The sequence below is a fragment of the Peromyscus eremicus genome, chromosome 15, assembly GCF_949786415.1.
Source record: "Peromyscus eremicus chromosome 15, PerEre_H2_v1, whole genome shotgun sequence".
In the NCBI taxonomy this organism is placed as follows: Eukaryota; Metazoa; Chordata; class Mammalia; order Rodentia; family Cricetidae; genus Peromyscus; species Peromyscus eremicus.
In genome coordinates this window covers 73,148,176-73,166,445 of record NC_081431.1, presented here as the reverse complement: position 1 = coordinate 73,166,445, position 18,270 = coordinate 73,148,176, and the positions used below count along the sequence as shown (strand labels likewise).

Genomic DNA, 18,270 nt, shown 5'->3' with positions numbered 1-18,270 from the left:
AAGTGCTCTGCCCTACATGTGGCCTGAGGGGCGTACATCCGTACTGTAACGACTGCTCCAAAGAATTATTTTTTGACATCTAACATAATGTAGGTGCTGACACTGAGCACCCTCTCTGTGCCAGGCTGGTGGTGTATATCATTGTATTTTTATAAACGTGAGCTAGTCAGTCAACCCCCAATGCAGAGGACCTTAGCGTAATTGTAACACGAGAACCAGGTTACTCATTTGTCCCGTTAGGGATTTCAGGGTTACTGCCAAGCTGATGTTCTGAAGTGCTTTGAGATTGGAAGCATGGGGACAGGAAGGTAGCCAAAGAAGGTGCCACTTGTTCCCTGTCACCATGAGCAGGCTGTGCAAGCTTTGCGTCTGTTCCTCTGCCGATGACCTTGTGGTGATGGCAGCCATCTGACTCAGGGACATGTTGAATGGTCAGTGGCGTTACCTGAAGGGCCTTTGTAAATGACTGTCCTTCAAGGGAGAGGAAAGTCGAGTTGACATAAGAACACTGTTAACCTGAGACGGTGTTTGTCCTGGAACCGTGTGTCCAGGCAGTCCAATTCCCCTGAGCCCAGACATCCTCTTGAAAAGAGGCCCAGTATGGGTTTTCTTCTTCCCCATGGCAACTACTGCACCATTAATGTAGAAGTATAAGGTGGTGTTTTGTAATATTTGGTGAAGGGAGAAGCCACAGGCGCTCCCTCCCGTGGTGAACAAGATGTAATCTAAGTATTTACAGGGGTGTCAATACTTTCGGTCTACTTTTACTTTTTTTCTCTTGTTGTTGTTTGTTTTATTTTTGTTCTTGTTTTTGAGACAGGGCCCTGCTGTGTAGCCCCAGCTGGCCTGGAACTCACTCTGTAGACCAAGCTGGCCTCCAGCTCACAGAGATCAGCTTGCCTCTGCCTCCCATAAGGTGTGCCTGGCTCACCTTTAGTGTCTTTAGTTAGCATTCGCTTGACTGGTTTTTGCCAGCCGTTAGTAGCATATCCAGGATCCTGACTTCCTTGTATACACTGGGTATTTAGTTGAGGCCTGATTAGATTCCCTAGTGCTGATGAAAGCCCCAGGGGTTTGCTCTGGCAACAGACACACAACCCTTCAGCTGCACTGGGGATGTCCTCTAGCACAGGGTCCCCTCTCTAGACAAGAGTGCAGCACTGACTAGTCTCTCCTCTCCCCAGTTCCCTTGACCTTACCCCCCACCCCCACATGCTGCTTGAGCAAAAAGTGAAGTAGGGCATAGTTTTGACACTGCGTCCAGGCCCCGCTTAGGTTGACCGTGACATGCGACTTGTAAACGTGGAGCATTAAAGCTGATAACCGTTTTCCAAACTTCTAGAGTCCAGACACGTGAGGGAAGACTTGGAGTACGTAGGCCTGGATGCAGGTACCAAACGCGACAGCTGCTGCTGCTGCTGGGCGTGTAGTTGGGATAGGCCTCGCTACAGCCTCTCAGCTTCTCACTGATTCTGCTCTTGGGGTGACTCCTTAGAACCTGGACTAGTTGCTCCTCTACGCCCCTTCTCCTGCTAGAACTTCCAGGGACTGGGAACTTGGAGGATAATGCAGTTGACGAAGTGGAGAGCCTGAGTCACACATGTCGACTGTGGCACAGCCGTGGGTCACTGTTCTGTTTTGCTTTCCAAAGGCAAATCCTGTTACTCCAGACTGAGCTAACCCTGGTGAGGGCACACTTAGCCGGCTTCCACCTCTGCTCTGCGTTTGAACGTGTTTCCTTTTTGGCTTTGTTTGAAAGTGTACATTTTGCTTTTTGAGTAGCTAATAACATTCTGCTTTTTAATTTTCTGACTGTCACTAACTGTTCCCTGTTGTCCCCTCCCTTGTTTTTTAATTGGCTTAAAGACGGTACTGCCACTAAAGCGGAGGGTAAGCGCTTTGTCTCTGTGATTGAGGTGTGTGTCTCTCTGGTCCTCTGTTCCCACCGAGTGCTTCCTGGTGCCCACTTGTCCTCACTGAGGTCCCTGCATGATGTGTTGCACGATGTCCCGCCCTCTTTCTCACTCTGTCCCCAGCGGCTCCTGGCCCTCCCTCTACCTCCGCTCTCCCCCCTTTCCTGTTTAATCTTTGTTCTGGTGAATCAGGGCACTGAAGGGTGCTGAGGGTGGTGACAGTGCCGAGGCTACGCTGGGGAGGAATATTGGTCATCACCTTGTATGCCGCGGCCTTGGGGTATGGTGCTCATGACGCCTCCACATGAGCTTCACTTTCTTCTTTGTGCTCCGTGGGCCCCTCGGGTTTGTTTCTCCGGTTTTCAAAGTGAACGTCTGTGTCCAGTCCTCAGGTTCAATGCTGGGGAAGTTTTCTCCTGAGCCATAGACGTTTTTAATGGTGCTTTCCTCTCCTTTGAAGAGCAGCGCTGAAGCACGTGGTGCTGTTTTTATCTGTGTCAATGTCACGTGCCCCTGTTAGTTCATTTTCACACATCGATCCTCTCACCAGCCACATGGTAACAGCCTTCTCCACTGAGCTCTGAGCTCTGCAGTCCACACCCAGAGAGAAATGGCTGTGTCCACGTCCCCTTGATCCACAGTTTAGGCCAAGAAGCTCTTGCTGAGTTCTTGCCTTGTTCTTTGAACTGGACACAGCCGATGCACTCTGTACTCACCTTACATTACCAACTACTAGGCAACGTTATCCTTTCCCAAGATTTCTGGGTAGAAAACAGGACAAGGCTTCAACAGTTGCATTTAAAGAAGTGTTGCCTGTTTGAGACAGTGGCTGGGACCCCCAGCCCTCCAGAAAATGCCTTCAGCAATCAAGAAGAGCCTGTTTAGTTTGTAACTGTGAAATGGCCACCATGTAAAGCAGTCTAGGTTTGAGCAGGGTAGCTTTCTGTAATTTTTAAAGTTTGTTTGTTATTGTGTGTGTATGGTGTGTATATGAGTGACGGACAGTTTTCAAGGGAGTCAGTTCTGTCCTTCCATTATGTGGAATCCCTGGGAATTGAACTCAGATTGTCACACTTGTCTGGCAAGAACTTTAACCACTGAGTGCTCTCACCAGCCCCAGCAGTCTTCTTATGTATACTCTCATTTTGTTTGGAGCTGGGGTCTCATGTAGCCCACGCAGGCCTCAAACTCTCCATCTAGCCAAAGTTGACCTTACAGTCTGATCCTCCTCCCAGATGAGGCCGAAGTGACAGTTGTGCCCACCACACCCACAGTTATCGGTGCTGGAAATCAAGCCCAGGGTTTTGAGCATGCCGAGCCAGCATTTTGCCAACCGAGCTACATCCTCAGCCATACTATTCCTGAGGCCATAGTCTGGGTTCTTGGGAGTCAGAAAAGAGGATAGGCTTAAATTTTTTTTTGAATTACATTTATTTACTGGTGTGTGTGTGTGTGTGCGCTCGAGTGTAAGTGTGAGCACAGAAGCGAGAGGATGACTTGTGAGACTAGGTTCTCTTCTTTCATTATGTGGCCCAGGGACTAAACTCAGATCATGAGACTTGGTGGCAAGCACTTTTACCTCCCAAGTCATCTCACCAGCCAAAGGAATAGAATTTTTAAGAGGAACATAGTCCCAAAATCCATATTTCTCAGACATGTCTCATGATAAGAATTACCTAGATGCTTACAAGAGAGACAGACAGATAGACAGACATCCTGGGTATTTCCTCTGAAGATGCTGATTAAGTCAAAAGGATCTAGAGAACCTGAACTTGAAGTCTTGCTGGTGATTCTCAAGGTTGGACAGATGTGTGAAATGGATGGACAGATGTGTGAAATGGATGGACACCCAGGTGAAGCTTTTATCTGGGTTAACCAAAGGCTGTGGCTGGGTGTAGTTTTGATGCTGTGTGATGATTTTCTTGTTCACAGATAGTAGTACTTTCTGGTTCTCCAAAGGAACGATCCTGTGTTTCCTTGTCCTAGATGGAAGGGAAATGGAAAACGAGAATAGAATAGAATGGAATAGAATAGAAAGAATGGAATGGAATAGAATAGAACAGAACAGAACAGAATAGAATGGAATAGACAGAATAGAATAGAAAGAGTGGAATAGAAAGAATGGAATTGAATAGAATAGAATTTCATGTCGGTCACTTTTCTGTTGCTGCAATAAAATGTCATGACAAAAAGTGACTTAAATAGATGGAATTGGGCTTTGGATTCCAGAGGGGAGAGTCCATAATGGTGGGAGAGGCGTGGAGCAGGAAGTCAGATCACATCTCAGAAGACCACAGTTCCCAAGGAGCCTCCATGATGGAGAACAGTCATTTCTGCAGGTGGTAGCCTGGAGCTCGGGTGGGAAGCAGGAAGCAGAGAAGACAAGCTGGAAGTGTAGCCGGGACAATAAACTCTCAAAGCCCGCCCCCAGTGATGTGCTTCCTCCATCAAGGCCCCACCTAAAGCTTCCATAAAGCATCAAACAACATCACCAGCTGGGAACTGTGTGTTCAGATATATGAGCCGATGAGGGTCAATTCTCATTCAAACCATCACAAATAGTTTATACAAAATGAAAAGTACTTTTTCCCAGAATGCCCTCTGTAACAGAATTTAAATTGGCCTGTTGTCCTCCCCGCATTGAGAATTCTTTACTCCCCTTACTGCTTTTTTAAAATCAATTATACAGTCCCAAGCAAAGTTAAACTGGCCATTCAGTCACTAGACAAGGTACTAAGTCACTTTGGGATAGAAGTGATGGCAATCATCTGTTTTTAGCAAATGAGAATGAGCGGGGCAGTGGTGGCACACACTTTTAATCCCAGCACTCAGTAGGCAGAGGCAGGCAGATCTCTGTGAGTTCGAGGCCAGAGTGAGTTCCAGGACAGTCAGGACTACACAGAGAGACCCTGTCTCGGGGGTGGGGGTGGGGGTGGGGGTGGGGGGAGAAAAAAAAGGAAGAATAAGACTGAGACATTAGGGAGTTTTACAGGAAGAGGACAGTGTTTGCACTAGGGTAATGATGGAGCGGGACCTACCAGCTGTCTCTGTGCAGACAAGCTGTCCCTATTCTGTGGTTTCAGCTGTGAGACTCGGAGAGCTGGTGATGCTAAAACAAGCGGCCAGTGGTGAGAAAGGGCTGTTGGCTAGCGTGGTAGGTATGCTTTTGACCCCGGCACTCGGCAGGCAGAGGCAAGTAGATCTTGGTGTGTTCACGGCCAGCCTGGCATACACAGGAAGTTCCGTGCTGCCTGGGCCTCCATAGTCAGGTCCTGTCTCAAGGTGGGGTGGGGGTAGGGGCGCTAATGCAGCAATATACCACTTGGCGCCCTTCTCAGGGTTTCTCATCTGAGCTGCTGCTGCTGCTTTTTCGTCTTCGTCTTCCTCTTCCTCTTCTTCCTCTTCCTCTCCTCCTCCTTATCCTTCGCACATTCCTATGTTTGAGGGTTTACATGCACATGTGTGTGTTGAGGCCCAAAATTGGCATCTAGTGTCTTCCTCATTCACTCTCCAGCTTGCTTATTAAGATGAGGTCTCTGGCTGAACCCAGAGATCTCTGATTCTTTCGAGTCTAGCTAGCCAGCTGGCCCTGGGATCCTATGTCTACCTGCCAACCTTTGGATTTACAAGTGGCCACCTTGCCTACCTGACTTTTATGTGAGTGTTGGGGATCCATATTCTCGTCTTTGTGCTTGGGTAAGCACTTTATAAACTGAGCCATCTGCCCAGGCCTCGGGTCTTTTTGAAATCATTGTACCTCTTCCCTTCTCTTTCAGCAGTAAAAGGGATGGGTCCTGGAGCCTCAGTATAGGAGGCTGCACTTTACCGCTGAACTAGACACCCAGCTGTGAGCCTTTAAACATCTTTTTAATATGTCTGTTAAATATCTTACAGTCTCTAATCCCAGAGACAAAAAACAGTCCAAACTGGGTGTGGTGGCACACTGCCTATATTTAGTTCCCTTCCTTCAGAGGCTGAGGAAAGGGGATTGCAGCAAGTTCAAGCCTAGCCCATGCTACAGAGAGAGACCTGTGTCCAAAGAACAGCCACCAAGGAAGTCAAGTCAGGTCAGGTGTGGTGGCGTGTGTCTGTAATCTCGGCAGGTTGGCAGAAGAGCTGCTTTCGTAGAGAAGCGACTGTTCTTTCATACTCTAACCGCCTGTCAGTGTACTCGGTGAGGGACTTGAGGATTTGGGTGTAGGAAGTATACTGTCTGCCATGGTGCTCATGAAAACTGATGATTATGTGTATGTTGAGTGAATGCATGCACTTGAATGCTTAAAAAAAAAAAATAACCAAAAGCATTATTCCCCAAATAAATTACTTCAAATGAAAAGTTACAATGCCTCAGCGACCTGTGGGAATAGATAACTCATTGTTTCATAGAATAGGTAATAGTATTATTAAGTTCAAGCCAAAGGTCACATTAGGGGCGTGGAGAGATGGCTCAACGTGGGCAAAGCAGTTACCATGCAAGTGTGAGGACCAGAGTTCAGATCCTCGGCATGCATGCAAAAGTCAGCTGGACGTGGTGGTCTGCCTGTAATCCCAGTTCTTGGGAGACAGACAGGGGATGCCTAGATCAAGCTGGCTAGCTACACCAGCTGAGTCAGCACGCTCTGGGTTCGGTTGAGAGACCCTGTCTCAATGTATAATAGAGAGCAATTGAGGAAGACCCTCTGTCAACATCAGCCTTCCACATGCATGTGCACACACTTTCACATGCACCTGAACCCCGCTATGCACTCGCGCACACATACACACACACACACACACACACACACACACACACACACACACACAGAGCCAGATTACCTTAACTTCTGCTGAATTTAATTAAGATTATACTAAAAAATACATAGCCTCATCTGCCATCTATAAAAAAGAACTTAAATTTTAATGTGATTTTGCTTGGAAAGAAGCATTTAGTAGTGCTATTTATCTAAAAACTCTGAATTTTAAGTAATTGGCCTTTCTTCGTGACTGAAAATAAGTCTGTTTATAAAAGTAAAAATCGTATACTTGTTTTTTAAAAGCTTAGTTCTTTTGAGGGTAGGAGTGTTGGTAGCAAACTGACACAGGGTCCAGGTCTTCAGTTCTGGCTGTGTTGAGAGCCAACTGTGCATCAGCAGAGGCTGGGTCACTGTGTTCCAGCAAGTGAGATGTGAAATAGGTGGGTGCTGGAACAGCCCAGTGTAGAGAGAACTGAGGCAGAATTAGAAGACTTCTTGTACAAACCTAGGAAGTTTGAAACAACCTTGTGCAACGAGGCTGCTTCTTGGGATTTTAGTTGCCTTAGACCAAGACTTCTGAGATTTCTACTCACTATCCTTTTTACCCAAGAAATGTTTATACAGCCCCTCGGTATAGAGTTATCTACAATAAGTATGTAGATCAAACAAGGTCTATAAGTTATAAAGAATTTCATTTTGAAACAATTCTTTGGCATACATACAATTTTACCATTTATTAAAGACAAAAAGCACATTTGTATACAAATGAGACAAATGTACTTGTTTACTTTTCTGTAAAGAGGGAAATCTTGCCTGAATAATTGGTAGTGCAGAACACAGAGCGTTGTCAACACTTTTCAGAACTGATTGTTGCATAGATCACCACTTTCCATAGTACAAGATGGCGTGAGTATGTCTGGGGCCGTTTCAGAAATCATCACAAATTCTGTCCTAACGCCCAGTTGAGATTCATTGAGAAGACTTTAGCTAACTCAAGCCAGCAAGTCAAACAGTGATCTTTACAATCAGACATTCTCTAAATCAATCAATAAATAAAGTCAGACATTCTCGTCAGTATACTCACCAATAGACTAATATGATTTTTGCCTGAGAGATGATGGTAAGAAAATTTGAGAAATCTTTACCTTGTTTCTGTAAGAGCAGAGAAATTTGTGTATGAAAAAAATAACACAAAAACTTTACAGCTCATGACATACTACATACCTACAGGCAGAGCCGAATGAACGCTGCGAGGGGCTCATTATGAGTTTGACTTTGATTCAGTTTTCGGTTTGACTATTCACCAGCTGTTTTACTGTTCAGTTTTCTCACAATCCCCACGTTTAGTTAGGGGTCCACAGTAAGAGGCTTTGGGCTGCATTGACCCTGGAGAACTGCACCTGTAAGTCAGATTTAGACCACAGCTTCAGGCTCCCATGATTTAGGTAGGGTCCTTTCCAGAATAAGAATTCTTAGCAATGTTAGAATGCTGTGAAATTGGAATATTCTTCCTTGATTCCTTGAATGCTGAAGGCTTAACTCTTCCTAAATTCCTTGCTTCTCCCAGTGTCTGCTCTTTTTATATGTATTTGGTGCATCCCTGGCTCCTTCCTCTAAGTCTACAATTTTTCCTTCATTGTTCTACAGTTATTGAATTACTCTTACTATTCTCGCTTGGACTGGCTTTGCCCCCTTTCACACTGTTCTGTCTGTCATTTAATCATAGTACACAATTGAAGCACGTTCTTGTGGTTTGCTGTGTTTGTGCAGTAGCTGGTGATTCTCTTGAAGACCACAAAACATTATGTGTTTTTCCTTTAAAACGTCTTTAGGCACTTCTAACTGCCAACTAATTAGAGTAGAAACCAGTTCCTCTTCCTATGAAGAAGACAGTATCGAACACAGCCCGTCAGAGGCCCTTTAAACTATGTAGCTACTTCTCAAAGGATTAAGGAAAGTTAAAAAAAAACCAAGAGGCCTTTTCAGGCTGTTCCCATAGCATAGCAGTGGGAGTACCAGGGCACACAGAAAGTAAGACCTTGAACTCACAAAGGTGCAAGGCGTTGGCCCGAAGCCAGCCAGCCTCGACAAGGGACCATACAGCCCTGAAAAAGTAGATGCAGGCAAACCGTCTTCAGACTGTCTTGTCGTCTTCATTGTCTTTCTTGGAGAAAACAGTCTTCTCTAATCCCTTCTGACTGAGCTCTGTACATATAGTAAGCTCAAGTTTCCACCCCTGTTGTGGGGTCTGAGACACCCCCCTGCTGTAGAATTAAGTGGTCTGGGTTTGTAGTTCCCCTGAGGACACTGAATTTTCACAGAAGGAGCCACCCTTGGATCTGTCCCTTAGGCTTTCGATGTATTCTATCAGCAGGTAGGAGAGAGGGCCAAAGGCACTGCGTGTGTGATGCATCAGAGAGATAAGACAAAATGAACCCTAAAGGACTTTAGAATCAGCTGTGGAGTGTCAAATACCTACTTAAGGTGGTCAAAAGAAATACGAAATTTGCATTTTTAAGTGAGTGAAATACATAGAATTTAGTAGCCAAAATGACCCCCCCCCCCAGTTGAGAACACACTGCCCATGCAGAGTAAGCAATGCAGCCATCCAGCTCCAGGTGCCGTGAGTACAGGGTCCAGGTAGAAGGTGGCAAAGCTGGCTAAACCATTGGCTGACCCCGTGGGCACTCACTGTCATGACTGCAGTGCAGAGCAGGATACGTAATACGCCTGCATCACTGGCCAGCAAAAGGCAACTTTACTGGAAAGAGACAAGAGGGCATTGTGTGTGGGGGGGGGGTGGTGTCGGGGTGACTGAGCCCCTAGGCCTTGCCTGACAGTCTGTCAATGAGGTGTACCCCCAAACCCAGCATTTTAAAAGTCTCTTGAGTCAACACTGCTTCCCTGCTTCTGTTCACTTTGTGTTACATGAGTAAGACAGCACAATTAAGGCAAATAAATGAAACCGTGTCGTTTGAAAAAACTGATGGCTGGCTTATTTTATAGATTAGGTAACTGCAGATCTACATACAAATTAATAAAAAGTCTAGCAAAAGTCCTAAACTTAAGGTCAAAATGTTATGATTAAAAGCCAGGTGTGGTGGCATATGACTGTAAATCCCAGGACTCAGGAGGTTGAGGCAGGAGGATTGCTGTGAGTTTGAGGACAGTCTGGACTACATAACAAATAACAGGTCAGCTTGGACTGCCTAGCAAAGCCCTGCCTCAAGAAACATTGTGTGTCTGTGTGTGTGTGTCTGTGTGTGTGTGTGTCTGTGTGTGTGTGTCTGTGTGTGTGTGTCTGTGTGTGTGTGTATACATATATATGTGAATGACACATTATATGTTAACAAAATAAATCTAAAAGTACTTTTTGTAATTAAAATAAAGTACCTTTACCTGAGTATAAAAACTGAAGTAGAGCTTTGAGAGAAGCATTGTAAATTAGTAAGAAAAGAGTTGAGGACATTTATTTGAGATTAGTCATATTGAAAAGATAAAATCTCTCCTTGGCCCATATGAAAAATCCATTCCACAAGTGTGCTCACAAATAAGTTGTTGACTAAAGCAATATATTTTATAATTTTTAAATCCCATTATAATTTTAATTTTAAATATGCAAAACAGTGGCATATGTTTCTTGATCATGCAAGTGTATTTATCCACAAAAAGAAAAGAAGTTCCGAGGCCTAAGTACTAGCTTAGGACCGTGTTACCAAGTGCTGGAGAGTGAGAGTCCTCCAGAGGGATTTAATTCTTCAAGCTTCGTGGGTACAGGTGTTCATTCAAAAAGTGTTGTGTGTGCCACCTAAGTATTATACTTGTAATAACTTTAAATAGATTGCTTTTTCGTGCTCATTTTGCCCGATTGCCTTCTTGGGTTTGCTGGGTGCCTCACCTCTGCCCGGCATGTGAACTGGGCAGACTTCTCCCCTGCTGTGCTCTTCCTTGTTTGTACGTTGCTGTGAGAATTATGATTTGACAGAGATCGTAGTTCTCAGAAGAATAAATAATTCAGCCTTTTAGTAAATGTCCAGTAGGAAATGTAGCCCAGGCTGGCCCCAAAGTTACTGTGTAGCCAAGAGTGACCTGACCTCCTCCTCATCCTCCTGCCTCTCCTCCCAAGTACCAGAATCACAGGTGTATGCCACCGTACCCAGCTTACGTGTCTTTACAAACCTTACTGCAGTCACTGGTTCCACCCTCCACCCCAATGCTGCGCTTTCTCGGGCCTTGTTTCTGCCTTCTTCCTCTGCGAGCTTCCTCTGATGCTGGGATGGTGCCAGTCGTGTCCAGTTCTAGTTGGCTTATAGAGAAAGGCATTTAGTGCTTCCTTGAATCCAGAGACGCCTTGTGGGGAATTCAAAACCACACTCATCTCTGCTCATCCTGCTGTGGTCACACTGGTGTCTAACTCTCATGGGGGGCCTGGCTGACAGAAGCCCCAGCTCCCGTGTGGTCAGCCGCGTCAGTGCCCTGTGCTTGTGGTGTGGGTGCTTACGTAGGTCGCGCTGGCTGAAGGTGTTATGAAAACATTGTTTCTGCTGTATCCTCCAGGTCGGATCCGCACAAGACGGCAAAGCTCGGGGAGTACCACCAATGTTGCCTCCACACCCTCGGACAGTCGGGGCCGCAGTCGCGCCAAAGTGGTTTCCCAGTCTCAGCGTAAGCAGTGTGCTTTATGCTTTGGTTCCCTTAGCTTTCTTTAGTAGCACAGCCCACAGCTGGACAGACTTCCAGCGGCTCTGAGACACTCTGTCACCACACTGCTAGGTAGGCTTACGAAATGGAACGTTCCAAGCGTGCTTTGGTCTCCTTTCCAAGTCATGCATATTCCATGGGCTGAGCAGCTGACTCTGAAGTGCTTGAGGACCTGAGTTTGGATTTCCAGTACCCACATAAAAAGCTCGCTGTGCTGTGACACACCTGCAGTCCCAGCACTGGGCAGGTGGAGATGTCTGGATCCCTGGGGCTTGCTGGTCAGCCAGTCTAGTCTCATTGGTGAACCTCAGATCCTAGTGAAAGACGCTGTCCGAAAAAGAAGGTAGTGGTTGAAAAAGGTACCCCACATCTTCTTCTGGCCTCCACACACACATGCACACACAGGAACATATCACACACACACACACACACACACACACACACACACACACGTTGATAGCGTTAGACATTACAATACATTTTCACTCCCTATCCTGAAGTCTCTTCAAGTCAAAACTTACGTAATCTATTTTTGCGGTATGATTTTCTGTGGGAATGGGAGTTGAGGGATATCTTAACATTTCTTTTTTGTTACCTCTTGGCTGTGGCCTCTGCTTGGATTCCCCACCCCAGCTGGGTTAGTGCTGTGTCTCTCTGGCTTTAGAAATCCAAATGTCACCTGGATTTAGGAGGAGGTGAAAATTGCTTCTCTAGTGGGATTTAGGAGATTAGGAGAGGCTTAAATCTTAAAATTCAAGAACATACTGAACCGGACCTTGAGGCTCCTCAGTTCCACTTTGGCCAGATTGTACTCACAGGAACGGAAGCCACTAACTAGTAGCACATAATTGAGCCTACGCCCCAGGCTTACACATACAAAATCATTATTTTAATAATGATTTGAATGAGGTAAATGTATTTTTACTACAGGAGTGAGTACAGACATTCATAGTGGGCATCCTATGGTTTGATATGAAGTAGATTTATTAATTCTAGATTTAGGGCCCTTAAGGATTGAACTATTTTAGATCTTTGAAGATAAGGAAAGTCATAGGTAGTCAAGGGTGAAAACAGTGTATAACAGTGCTCCTCCAGCCACTGGTGTCTTGTTAAAGATGGAGGTGGGGCACAGGTGACCAAGTTCTGCTGGTTTCCCTCTTGCTAAAGCTGAGAAGATGTGCTCTGAGAGGCAGAGGGTTTGTCTTCTCCGCATCTCTTAAGCTTGGCACATTATAGATGGATGTTTCACGAACAGACCTGGGATAAATGCTAAGACTGTGTGCTGTGCGTCAAAGCACCCTTGGAACAGTAGCGTTTTGCTGCTGTGCTTGGGAATAAGCCATTTGTGTTGTGTTGCATGCTGACCTTCTGTATTGTGTTGTTGTCTTTTAATCCACTTTTTGCCTGTCCTTTGGTCTGCTCTCCTAACGAAGGATCCAGATCTGCTAACCCCGCTGGTGGTAAGCCATTTCTCTTCTTGCCTTTCTGTTGCCGTTGCCACTCTCCCTCAGCCATGCTCTTTGCACAATATTAATTCTCTGGTACGCTTAATCCTTCTGCATTTCCCTGTATTTCCAAATACGAGAGTTTGAAATGCATTTCTTTTTGCCCTTGACATAATTAAGTTGATTTTATGTTCAAGTCTGTTCATAATGTGCATCACTGACTTTTTTTTTAAAGATTTATTACTTATTTACCACGTATATAGTATGCCTGTACATCTGAAGAGGGCACCAGATCTCATTATAGATGGTTCTGAGCCATCATGTGGGTGCTGGGAATTGAACTCAGGACCTCTGGAAGAGCAGCCAGTGCTCTTAACCCCTGAGCCATCTCTCCAGCCCGCATCACTGACTTCTATGATGACTTTTCTTCCAAATTGTGCATAGTTTAATCATTACTGGGTATTAATTTTCTTGTGTAGCCAACCAAGTGACTCATTTGAATGATGATAGTTTAAATGTATGAGGTATAATTTTGAGGCATATTATAAAGTACATTTTTAAATCGTTATAAGAAAGAGTAATTTGTGAATAAATGTTTCAATAGTTTTGTTTGGTTTATTTTTTTCCTGAAGGTCATTCTATTCTACAGCATAATACTTTATATTTTATGTTTTAAAATTTTATTGCCTTCTCTACTTAGGGAGATAATCTGTTAAGTAAAATGTTGCTGTTTTCTCTGAGAGAATTCTGTCCCATATTTAGCTATTAATAAAGATTAGCAGTCCCATTATTTATTTCTGACTTCTGGTTTTATTGCATATTTTTCAGGGATTATGGCCCATGTGGTTTCCTTTTTTTTATTTTTTTTTATTTTTTTGAGATTTGTTTTGAGGCTTAGTACACAGCTCATATTTATAAAATACGGGTGTTAAAATGAAAAAAAAAGTGTTTTAGGATATCCACAGTTTGCATGTGAAGTCGCACATCATGAAATGTTAGGCAGTTGAGTATAGTTACACAAACTGAGTTTGTGGCCACAGCATCACTGGAGAATGCAGGCGGGACAGGTTGTGTATGTGACCTGTTGCTAACAGATGGGTTGTCGTTGTGAGTCATGGTTGTATGTGTGTGCTTGTCATCAAATACTCCGTGCACACCAAGTTTGGATTGCTGCCTCTGTCCCTTTCCCTGAGGCTTGCTAGGCTTTTCTATAGAGTCTTTTAATAGTTATGGCTTTCCTCATTTCTCCCTATAATCTTGTCCTTTGCCTGTGCAGTATTTCAAAGCTATGTTGTTTGGAGTTTGTATTTATTTATTATCTTTGTGGCCAGTTACCCTTTTACCAGTGTTTGTGCTTTTAGTTTTGTTGCTTGATTTAAGTGTGTTACTTGATTCTTATAAACAGTATCTATTTTCACTTCATTTATTTTATCAGTTCACAGCCTGGGGGTGTAAGTCAGTAGTAGAGCGCTTGGCTAGCACAAGGCTCAATCTCCAGATGGGAAAAATAAGTAGACCAAAAACTTCCTGTCTTAATAAATGAGTGGTGTCCAGCCACATCCATTTCAACACTGATAGATGTCTAAGAAGTTTGGTTGTATTCATATTTCTGTCTCTCCAGGGATTATACTTAATTTTTAGGCTATCAGCTCTTCGGGGTTGTGAGTGTGGTTAGTGAGAGAGTATTTGCAGAGGGCCATGTACAGAGCTGTGCTGTGGTGCAGGCGGCTTCTCTCACTGTCACCTTTGCTGTTAGAAGCTGTGTCTCCACAGAGTTGCTCATGGGTCTTCTGAGCAGGGATGTTAGTTTAGGATAAGTAATCCTATGTCCTCCGTTTAAAAGAACAGTGTTACCAACTAAAATGCTGTTTTATATCAAACTTAATGTTTCATCAAATTCGTGTGTGAAAACTTGTTTCTTTAATTACTGTGGGTTGTCATCTGCTTTCTATTTACCTTTTACCATCATTTTCTTTCCCTCTTAGCTGGCAGCCGGTCAAGTTCCCCCGGGAAGCTGTTGGGCAGTGGCTATGGCGGACTTGCTGGGGGTTCCTCAAGAGGCCCACCTGTAACACTGTCTTCAGAAAAACGGAGCAAAATCCCCAGGAGTCAGGGATGCAGCCGAGAGACAAGTCCTAACCGGATAGGATTAGGTAAGGATTCTCCAAGACTTGAAACCTCCCTCCCAGCATGGCTGTTGTCTTGGTTGTGACCTCATCACTGTCTGATGCAGAAAGCGGAGCTCTGCCTTTGAACTCGACGTGAGCTGTACTTAAAAACAGGCCTTTGCTTTGTTGCTACACTGTACAGATTGCACTGGGATTTCATCAGACTCCACAAACGTGTGGAACTTCTGCTTCCGTCTGATGGGGTGGGAATTCATCATTTGCGAGCGCTGGAGTAGGAAGTGAGAGTGCCTTTCCTACGTAGAAGCACTGTGGCTCTTCAGTTTTCTTCCAGTAATTCGTTGTAGTCACTAACAAATATTAATTTTCAAAAGCATTTCAAGGCCCCTATTTTTATTTTGATTGCTAACCTAATTGGTAAAATTTACAGTAAAAGAATATGTATACTTTTGACATAATTTTGTTGAAACATGAAAGCTAGAGATGCTATAAATACTCATTTGAGTGCTGTTTAGTTTCTTTATAACACAGATGGTTCTCAGTACCTTACAGACATGATACACTCTAACTCATATGCTCCCTTCTAATGTGAAAATCTTTCAAGATACAATACCAAAAAGTTATTTATTGCCACATCTGCTTTTATTATCTATCTGTCTGCTTCATTAAGTACAGATTTATTACTGAGAAATGAAAGTACTGTTTCTTTAACTTTTCTTGTTGGCTTAGTGTTCATATCCATGATTCTTCTCAACTTTTTTTTCATTTGAATGTTTACTGTATACTCTTTTTTTAGACCCAAGAATTAGAAGATAAATGAAATAAATTTAGCTTCTCATTTTCAGACCCTTCTAATCTATTGGGAAGGGGTGGGAGCAGGTAAAACTGCATGGTGTGCTGTGGCAGGTGCTCAGGGCCCATTAGAAAGGGGACTCTTAGCTTGGTCCACTTGACCTTCTAGATTTTCTGGTGACAGGTATCCTAGAATAGGTCCTGCTTTGAAGTACAAGGAAAAGCTACTCTTGGAAAAAGAGAAGCAGCCGGGCAGTGGTGGTGCACGCCTTTAATCCTAGCACTCGGGAGGCAGAGCCAGGCGGATCTCTGTGAGTTCGAGGCCAGCCTGGGCTACCAAATGAGTTCCAGGAAAAAGGCACAAAGCTACACAGAGAAACCCTGTCTCGGAAAAAAAAAAAAAGAAAAGAAAAAGAAAGAAAGAAAGAAAGAAAGAAAGAAAGAAAGAAAGAAAGAAAGAAAGAAAGAAAGAAAGAGAAAGAAAAAGAGAAGCAGGTCCAGAAGCGGCTGGGCAAGAAGGACTATTAGCCATGTGGGGTGGCTGGCAGTCAAGAGCGGTGACTGGTAGGGGCTCAGCCAGGGGCAGGTGATAAGGAGTGGGTAAGATTTGATTTGACTCAAATTTCCAAGGTGAATGTCTGAATTGTCTCATCCGCTACTGAAACTCATCTGCATTTGGCTCAGGTTTGGTTTGGAAGATGTTTTATTTTAAATCTAGGTGTGACTCTTCCGCTGTCTTTTCCATTGTTGATTTCTGAAGCTTCTGCAAGTTGTTTGTGTGTGGTGCATTCCACTCTGCTATCTGAAATCGTCTCTTCTGTTTAGGACTTTGAGTGTTTATCAGGAGCACTACTCATTTCAGTTACTTTTCTGGCTGTAACGAAGCCCCTGACAATGGCCCTTAGGTGGAGAGCTTATTTTGGATCACAGTTCCAGGGGACAGCCCATCTTGTTGGAAGGCTTGTGGTGGGAGTATGAGCAGCTGGTCACGTGGCACCCACAGTCGGGAATCTGAGATATGGATGCTGATGCTCAGCTCACTCTTTTATTTAGTCCAGGACCCCAACCCATGAGATGGGTCCTCCCATCTCCGTTTACCCTGTCTAGAAACACCCTTACAAACATGCCCAAAGGTATGTCTTCTTGGTGACACGTCCTGTCCAGTTGACAATCAGCCACCAAACAACCTTTTACATTCTGCTTGAAATTAGGGAATAACACGATTTCAGTAATCTCGTGTAACTCTGGGACCTGCTGCTCCACAGTCTTTACTCCAATGGTCCATGTGTATAGTAGAAAAGGAACCTGTTCTGAGCTTTGAAGGTCAGTATCATGAAACAGCAGTAAAGGAGTTTGTTTCCTTCCAAAGAGCTCATATTTGAAGGTGAGATTTTTTTTTTTCTGTCTGTTTTTTTTTTTTTTTTTTTTTTTGAGACAGGGTCGTGTGTAGCCAGGCTAGCCTAGAACTCAGAGACCTCTATCTCCCAGGTGCTGGGATTGTATTACCATGTCTAAAGTATTACTTTGAAGGAAGATACTTCTTTGGTGCTTATGAAGTAGATGAGTTGTACTGGAATTTTAAGATCATACATGAAGTTCCGATTGAAAGTGTTTTATTTCTGCACATTGTGAGAACACACATATAAAGATACATATGAACAAAATGTGCCTTTACACTTACCATTTATAAGGTGGTAGATGCTAGTATTTTTCAGTAATAGATTGTTTACTGTGATAATTGAGTTTATACTAGATATGTATTTGTGTGTCTGATCATTTGGTTTACTGCTTAGCAGTTTTAAATACAAATATTCAAAAGAGGGATAACATGTTTTAAAAATGTTTCCTAAAATCACTAAACCACTTAACTCAGTTAAAACTTAAGCAGTTTTAATGGCACTAAACTGGGCTTAGAATTTACATTAAAAGCTAATAATAAGGCCAGGGAGATGGTTCTGTGGGTAAAGCTGCTAGCCTCCCAAACCCAGTGACACAAGTTTGATCACTGGAACCCACATAAAAGGCCAGATGCGGTGGCACACCTCTGTGATCCTAGCACTCCTGCTCCCAGGCGGGAGGAAGAAGGAGCGCCTGCGAGCTCCCGGGTGCGTGACTCGGGCAGAAACGAGAGACACCCTGCCTCGGCAAGGTGGGAACTGACCTCTGCACATGTGCCGTCATCCGCATCTTCTTACACACACACACACACACACACACACACACACACACAGAGAGAGAGAGAGAGAGAGAGAGAGAGAGAGAGAGAGAGAGAGAATGCTAAAGACAGAAAACCAATTCTAGTGAGATCTACAAATTATCTTCTTTTGTTTTAAATACATTTAACCCAATTTTCAAGTTTCTTGTTATTGAAATAATGCCAGTGCTCCTGTTGTGGAACTGTTCCTTTTGTCCTTGAGACAGGCTTTCATCCTGTAGCTCAGGTTAGCCTAGAACTGTAGCTGTAGTTCAAGGTGGCCTAGTTGCCAGGAGTCTTTCCTCAGCCTCCCGGAGCTGGGGTTACAGGCATCGTCTATCACACTCAGCTGCCGTTTAAGACTTA

At 44.2% G+C, this 18,270-nt stretch overlaps 1 protein-coding gene across 1 annotated transcript in view; it reads left to right on the top strand.

Annotated features, from left to right (window-relative positions):
- Positions 1-18,270, top strand: part of Clasp1 (cytoplasmic linker associated protein 1) — a 241,274-nt gene that overhangs the window by 145,837 nt on the left and 77,167 nt on the right. Inside the window, exons 20-22 of the mRNA XM_059280301.1 lie at positions 1,343-1,390; positions 11,204-11,311; positions 14,778-14,945. Coding sequence (XP_059136284.1) covers positions 1,343-1,390; positions 11,204-11,311; positions 14,778-14,945 — 324 coding nt within the window. The remainder of the gene's footprint in view (positions 1-1,342; positions 1,391-11,203; positions 11,312-14,777; positions 14,946-18,270) is intronic.